General features: G+C 45.5%; 2 protein-coding genes across 3 annotated transcripts; both read right to left on the bottom strand.

The window, feature by feature from the left end:
• LOC129172955 (proteasome subunit beta type-9-like) lies at positions 1-4,048 on the bottom strand. The gene is made up of 6 exons (XM_054763272.1): positions 3,886-4,048; positions 3,268-3,335; positions 2,129-2,260; positions 1,899-2,028; positions 528-669; positions 1-439 (listed from the first exon to the last, which is right to left on the bottom strand). Exons 1-6 carry the CDS (start codon positions 3,922-3,924, stop codon positions 312-314), a joined length of 639 nt encoding a protein of 212 aa, XP_054619247.1. The 5' UTR covers positions 3,925-4,048; the 3' UTR covers positions 1-311.
• A 368-nt stretch (positions 4,049-4,416) lies between these two features.
• Positions 4,417-7,200, bottom strand: LOC129172954 (class I histocompatibility antigen, F10 alpha chain-like). Of its 2 annotated transcripts, XM_054763271.1 has the most exons (7): positions 6,833-7,200; positions 6,286-6,552; positions 5,807-6,085; positions 5,302-5,610; positions 4,991-5,125; positions 4,779-4,858; positions 4,417-4,681 (listed from the first exon to the last, which is right to left on the bottom strand). In XM_054763271.1, the coding sequence occupies exons 1-6, from the start codon at positions 6,885-6,887 to the stop codon at positions 4,779-4,781; spliced, it is 1,125 nt and encodes a 374-aa protein (XP_054619246.1). In that variant the 5' UTR covers positions 6,888-7,200; the 3' UTR covers positions 4,417-4,681. The 2 variants fall into 2 exon arrangements, with proteins under 2 accessions (XP_054619246.1, XP_054619245.1); XM_054763270.1 differs by having other exon boundaries at positions 4,417-4,858.
• Between the last annotated feature and the right edge of the window lie 608 nt (positions 7,201-7,808).

The raw sequence follows: 7,808 nt of genomic DNA on the forward strand, positions 1-7,808 counted from the left end.
TTTTGATGAGGATGTGCAGAATGTATTTCTTTATTGTTTGGGGCAGCATGTCATGTCAGCTTCACATTCGAGTGTGTAATGAAGACGTGTCATTTCATGAATGCGATTGCTTAAGAATCAGACTGGAAATAATCCACAAAGTCAGGGAACTGGCAGTTAAAAGACAAGCCTGGTTTCCTGCATAAGAGTAAAAAGACATCCACCAAGAGATGTTCCTTTGCTTTAATGACATCAGCAACAGGAAGTCGTGCAGGTTGAGGTGATCTCTCAGACGTCCGCGGTCAAACCACGTGACGTCACGCGGCCGTCGCTCACCCGTTAAAAAAGGCAGGCAAGTCGTTCCCCAAAACGACCCTCTCCTCTGCGCTGTGCTCGTCGACGGTGACCAAATAGGCCACGCCTCCGCTGGCGCCGTCCCGGTTCATGGCGAGAGCGAGCGCTGCGAGAGAAAACGGCAATGAAGGCCGGGCCTGACGAGAGCAATACGCCACGCACGCCATCCTTTGCAAGCGAGGCCCTGCACTTACTGTCGAGCACAAACTGCTGGCACGCGGCTCTGCTCATGCCCGCCCGGTACTCGGCATCCACAAAGCCGTACACGTACGAGCTGCCGGAGCCGGCAACGGCAAAGGGCTGTCGTATCAGGCCGCCGCTGAGGGTGGAAAACACCTGTGAGAGGTCAGAGGAGGACGTCATGATGTGGACGCTGTGTCAAAAGGTTGAAGCCATAAGAAGCCATTTGTGCTTCAAGGAAATGATGGGGGAATAAACCACAGTGGAATACAGTGGAAATACTACCAATTACAGTCAAACTTGTCTATAGTGGCCACTAGAGGGAGTCTGCAAAAGTGGCCGCTATAGACAGGTGGCCTCTATAGACAGGGCGTCCAGTTTGAATGTTGACCAGTAGAGGGAAAAAAAAGAAAAAAAGTGGGAATTTTTTTAAATAATAATGTTGACCAGTAGAGGGCACTGCGGACTGTGGATAAAAGTTGTACAGCACTACTAGGCTTGTTATTATCATGGTTCATGGTTTTAATCCTGAACATGCATATGAGTCAAACAGTAGCACATCACATAGTACAATTCACAATTTTGCATGTCCAAAAAGGAGTAGGAAGAAGCAAAGCTTATTTAATCCTACCTCTCATCTGTTTCACATCAGTTGCAATACATTTATTCACCTCTTGTTCTTCCAAGTGTACTTTGTAGGTCTACATGACAATGTAGTGCAATCATAGCCAAGGTTTTTACTTACTAAAAGGAAGCTACAGGCTTAATAATAACTGATAAAATACTTCAGTTAAGTACAACCCAACTCAGTTTTGCTCCCGCTGCCGCATGCATGCTAGCATATGTTTTTTTTTTTATTGTAGCGTCGCTGGGAGCACGTCCTGTTCCCAGCATACTTTGCGGTAATGTTTTGGTGCAAATGCTCCTAAAGTTACATGTTTGTCCAGGAAATAGCAAGCTCAAAAGAAGACGGCTTTTTTATGTGGAACAACTGACAGTTTGTGTGGCTCTTGTGAATGATTGTGACTGAGCTAGGACTCAGTAATTAAAGTCTACACACGACGGCTTCATTGATTGAAAAACAAAACTTTTTCGTGCATGAAGCTTCTACTTGAGTCGGTAATTTGACCGCTATATGCGGTCAGATATTGACCAAGGGAGACAAAATGGGTGGCCGCTGGCCGCGTTGGACAGGTGACTGCTATACACAGGGTCTATAACATGTAAATATGCTGGGGGGGGATTTTTCAGTGGCTGCTATAGGCAGGTGGCCGTTCTATAAAGGTGGCCGCTAAGACAGGTTTGACTGTACTATTAGCATCAGCATCATCTGCTGACAACATGCATACAGCGTGTCCTTCACATGCTTCATTTACACCTCTGACCTGCCCTCCGCCTCTTCTGTCCCAGCCCGCCACTATGAGATGCGTCGACAGCTCGTCCCTGTAGCGATACGAGAAGTTCTTCACCATGGTGGCGGCGGCGCCAACCCGGGGCTCCTCCTCTATCTCCGTACTGCCGAGATCAAAGGCACGGAGAGATGTCTCTAATTTCTCATTTCCGACGGCAGGACCGTCCTATTGCGTCTTAGCTACGTGGCCGCGTGCAGGTCTACCTGTGAAGGTGTAGCTGGGAGCGGAGCAGCTCAGAAATGGCTTGAGCGTCCGCCGCAGAGCCCGACAGAGCGCAGTAGATCTTTTGGTGGAGGGGGCACAGCTTGTTCATCACCCGGTTCACCACTGAATTCCTGCGGGGGACATTTAAAACAGATTAAAAGTGCTTGTAGTAAGCCCTCCTGGGGACACGCCTATTTGTGTGTCTGTAGCTTTAAGGCTACCGATGTCATAGACGCCATATGTCACATACAACAATGCAACGTGAAGCAGTGGGACAGGAGGACACAAACGTTAGCAACACTAGCATAGCTATGTGATGCTAAAGGTCTAACATGACACGTCACATTGTAACAGTAGCATCATGCTAGATTAGCCTATTGGCTGAAAAATGATCAAACTTACAGCTCCTATACGTCCGTAGCTGACTGACTGACTGAATCCACGCTTACGTTTGTGATGTGTAGCAAAGCCTACATTTGTTGGGACGGTATCATGTCCATGAGAAGGGGATGTTTCCTTCATGAAAGCAGCAACTTCAAAAGCGAGCGTTGGAGCGCCTCTTCTCTCAGAAGTAAAGCAAACAAGTGAGGGAGATGATAGATTTGGACGTATGTTATTGTTAGAACATCATTAAAAAGTCACTTTTACATAACAGGGGACCTTTAAATGAGGGGAGGCTAATATTTACAACTATGACAAATGTCCAAATACTTTTGATGGACATATTCCACATAAAATGGCTGCAATTCCTGGATGGGAAATGTTGTATTTTTGTAAAACTCTTCAGCTGAAGCTGAAAGGCTTTCATTCAATCACGTATTGATTGCTGTATTTCAAATCCATCCCGTACAATAAAAGAGGGGTGTAACGGTAGAACTTCATCACGGTTTGGTACGTAACTCGCTTTGAGGTGACCATTCCTTTTATTTTTGTAACAGAAAGGTAACAAAATACAAAACCTAAAACTGCTGAGCTTCTGTCTAAACAGCAACAAGAAAAACTAGAAAAATACAATTCTCCAAAAAGGTTGAGACTGTAGGGCGTGTGAAAGATAAGAACCTGAGTACTTGTACCGTTCCACCCCTCCTATACAACAATAATAATAATAATATGCTGCAGTGAAGACACAGAAACTCACCCTGCGGACACGCGCGAGTCCGAGCCCAGCACGACCCCGCCATCGAACTCTATGGCAACGATTGTTGTCTGGAAAACATGAAACATTGACTCAAAGCACCCAACGGGGCCTCCCCCAAGGCTTAAACATGTGTCACCTGTCAAATCATCAACATGCTAACCACTAGACCACCGTGCGGCCCTGGATGTCTATAAATGCTAAGCTAACCGGTTGTGTTGTAGGTGATAACGCTAGTGTAATATCTAATCATATATCTCATTAATCATGAATTATTTTACTTTTACAATATGCCAAAGACCAACCAAAATTCATGATGGGCCACACTTTGGACACCCCTGCTCAAATGACAAATGGGTTTGTAGCTTGTCATCAGAGTTGAACAGGAACAACCACGGAAGAATATTATTATTGAAAAAGTCCACTTTGAACAGGAAGTTGCACACAAAATGTGAAAACACAACCTTGGTCCTTGGTGGAGGTAATTACACTGACTGAAGAAAGACGACACGTTTAATGTGTGAATGCTAACTTGTAATTCCCACGGAACTAGTGTGTGTGTGTGTGTGTGTGTGTGTGTGTATGTTTCCGTTGCGTGAGTGTGCACACAAGTAGACTCACTCCGGTTTTCACCTCCTCTGAGTCCTGCTGGTCCAACATGACGACGGAGGAGCAGCTCGAACCTTCCTCGGTCCAGACGACCTCCTCGGGAGAAATGTCTTTTGTCCACAATCACCCGCGTATTGTCGATCAAATGAAAAGTGAAAGTGAAAGTGAAGCGTCACGGATGAAGACGACACGGAGTGTGTTTTTATTGTGACTTATATGTCAAACGTCGGACTTTCATGCACCATCCGAAGATGATGAACGAGTCATGCCTCATATTTCAGACAGCAGTGACAATGAAAGGTGTGTTTGCAGTCCATCGTTGCACTAAAAAGCAAGCTGATCAGTCCAGGAAGTGTCCTAACTTGATGTGGCATTTGGACAAAGAACTGTATATCCAGCAATAATTACATTCAAACAACTAACACGTGGAATAATAACACTGTCTTTGGTCATAATAATCATATCCATCCTCACTATTCATACTGTTATTCTTCTACACGAGTTTGTATAAGACAAGATTTCAACAATCCAGTATTTTTATGGTGACTTTATTACAACAGAGACACAATTCAATTATTATTGGATTGAGGGAAATAAGTATTTGATCCCCCACCGACCAGCAAGCATTCTGACCCCCACAGACCGATGATGTGCCCGTGAAACACAAATTGGATAAAAAACACCCGTCACAGGAACAGTCTATTTCATTCACAAATCTCCACCACCACGGGCAAGACCAAAGAGTCGTCCAAGGACCTCAGAGACAAGATTGTAGACCTGCTCAACACCGCCTTTGGTGCAATCGTTTCTAAAAGAAAGAAAGACAAGATACCAGTCATGCAGGAGCTGTTGGGCTGCTCCCTCACCTTCCTCACACCACACTGTGTGCGGCTGCTGCGTCTCACTCAGCCTTCAGCCGTCATCTTCTCTGAGAGCCCGGCACCGCCGTCGTCGGCGTTCGGACGACCGGCCGGACGGTAATCGGCTGAAATGAAAGAGAAACGAGGTGAAACGGACTTTTTCCTCACGTCACGCTGTGTTTCTATGTGAGAGTGTGTGCTCTGTCTCTGTGGATCTTTGAGTGTTTGGCTGGAGGTCAACTAAAACATGGCTGCACCTTTCCACCGAGAAGAAGAAGAAGACAGACAACATGGGCGTCCTTCACCTCGTCTGTTTCTGTGACGCTTGACGACGACGACGACGACGACGGCTGCCAGGAGGACCGTCGCTGCCACGGCGACGCTCAAGTTGTCTGTTGAGAGCAAAAAGCACAACTGGAGTCACAAAGCATGAAGAGGAAACCTTCATTACTACTTTGCATGCAAACGTCAACCGTTGTCATGGTGACATGGATCAATAATGGTGACAGTTGGACTTGTGATGGGAAACATCTCCAATGTGCAATTCAACTAAATGTGCCTTTCTCACCTTCATGGCTGGCGTTGCTCAGGATGCTTCTTCTCTCCAGCTTGGTGACGATGTCCTCCTCCACGCCAGACAGCTGAAACACACATTCGTACTTGCCCTCCACGTCGGCCGTCACCTCCACTTTCAGGTCCGACGACATCTGGAAGGTTCCGTCGTGGTTGGGGAGCATCTCTCCGTGCTCCACGTCCTCGTGGAGCTCCTCGCCGTCTTTCCTCCAAAACAGGTCGGCTCTGTCGGGGTAGAAACCCGTCGCCAAGCAGCTGACCGGAGAGGACGGCGTCTTCTGGAGGAGGTACACCTCTGGAAGCTCTGCACAGGAAGTGACGCCACGTGTGGACAGAGGACAACGTGGAGAGAAGGTGTGAATGAAGGTAAAGATGGAGAGAAAAGGAGAGAATGAGAAAAGAGCAGAAAGAGACAGAGTGTAGGTTGTAATGCTAGTAATGTTCCTATAGGGGGCGTGCTAACATGGTTACAAAGGTGAAAGTACATGGTGTGCTTCTACCTGTTCTCATAAGGACGTCCCTCCCATAGTTCACATACTTCTTCAGGTAAGAAGGACACACCTCAGTATAGTAATACTTATGGTGGTCTAGTTGAGGTTTGTTCTGGTCCAACTTGAGTTTGTTGGGGAAAGCTTGTTGTTTTGCTGCGGTATATGTCCATGTCTTCATGTCCAACGATATGAAGTCTTCTCCATCATAACTTATCTGATGCCAACCATGAACCTCATCAGTCTCATCATCCCATTCACATGCAGACATCCACTGGACAACGTGAACACCTGAGAGAATGACACAAAGTGTTGTAAAGCAGAGTGAAACCTCATCACCATCACACACACACACGTCAATCATGTCTTTTTGGAGGTCATGATGGGATGGACAGAGACAAGGTATCAGTGCAGTAATGTGTGTGTTTACTACAGTATAAAAAGAGTACATCAAATAGATTTTAATAGTAGGAAGTTCAACATAAACAAACCTCCAGTTTGGTTGAAAAGCTTCTTAAGAACTTCAATGTTGTTTTTGTTGACCTGCTCACTAACAACATTTTTCTCTGTCTGTATCTGCCAGTAATGTGGATCCTCTGCTGTGATTTTGTTCATCCAGTCCTGTTTGGCTTCTGCTCTCCTGCTGTTGCTGTCATAGCGAACAACCTGAACTTCATCAACATAACCAACACTCACAAACTCTGGGAAGTTTGGAACTTGAGAGGACGCAGTGTCGAAATACTTCAGCGTGTGAACCACTGAAAGAAGAAGAGAAAATCAAGATGAGAATTTATGATTTTGTTTCATGTTCAACAATCTTGCACTGTGAATATTTGAGGTCATTCAGTCTTCAGTCGGGTCTTCATGTGAACATAAAACACTGCTAGATATCACAGCCAAGACTCACGTGGTCTTCTAGTTCCAAAATACAACACATTATGAAATATATGTAACACGTGTACACGTGTATCATTACCGTTTTTAGGGTCAACATTTCATGAAAAAACGTGTATAAACCTGTGAAGAAAGTGGACTTACCAGGCGCCACGCTGTGTATTTGCACGGCCAGAAGAAAGAATAAAAGCAAGTTCATGATGTCAGTGCAAAATAAAAAGATGTTTGCCACTTTTAATCCCGCACAGTGTGTGTTTGTCAAACACAAAGAAACAACACAGATTTAATACGTAAACAGGAAATGTTAGTGAGGCATAAAGGTGATAAGCAGCAATCATGTAGTGATGACAGAATGAAAAATGACAAATGACAGAAGAAAAAAGAAAGCTGAACTCATTATCTACCCGCCTCTCGGCGACAGGACGCCAAAATATACATATATCGCCTCATTGTCGAAGGTCTCAAGATTCGTTACGGTGTCGGGAGAAAAGATGTCAATTTGCCGCCGCTAAGTACCGCGGACTGTGAGCAGAGTTCCGGTCCGCTACCGGATGCTAAGTCCAGTGAAAAGTTACAGCAACAAGTAGGACTTTCTTTCTTTGGCATTTATGCAACGAAAAACATGGACAACAGGGCGGATGGTTGCTTCCAAACATGTAGATACGATATTATCAATAGGAAATAAGATAAAAGAAACTATACTTTGTGTACTTTGGGAGAAATGTAAAAGAGTAAAAGGAGAGAGAAATCATCAATGTCATGTTCTGTGTGCTGCTCTGCTGCCCTCTGTCTGCCACGTGTGGCAGCACAAATCTGAGCCACCTAATTAAGCACACCTGTGTCTCATGACCTGGCTTCTTAGCAAAAGAAGCTGTGGTCTGACTACCCACAGAGACCTGCTCCTCCCAGCAACTCTAGTTACTCAGTGGATTCTGCTTTCCGGTCATTTCCTTGCCTGTTGTTCTGCAAGTACTTTGCTTGGCTCCCTCCAGCAGCGGTTCCCTTTGTTCTGCATCTCCTGCTAGTTTTTGTCAGCAGCTCTTTGAGTTAGCATTTTTGGATCCTTTTTCTCCCGCTTTGTTCCCATGTGCAGCAGCGTCTCTCGTTCTTGTTAGTATTT

The sequence above is a fragment of the Dunckerocampus dactyliophorus genome, chromosome 20, assembly GCF_027744805.1.
Source record: "Dunckerocampus dactyliophorus isolate RoL2022-P2 chromosome 20, RoL_Ddac_1.1, whole genome shotgun sequence".
Lineage (NCBI taxonomy): Eukaryota > Metazoa > Chordata > Actinopteri > Syngnathiformes > Syngnathidae > Dunckerocampus > Dunckerocampus dactyliophorus.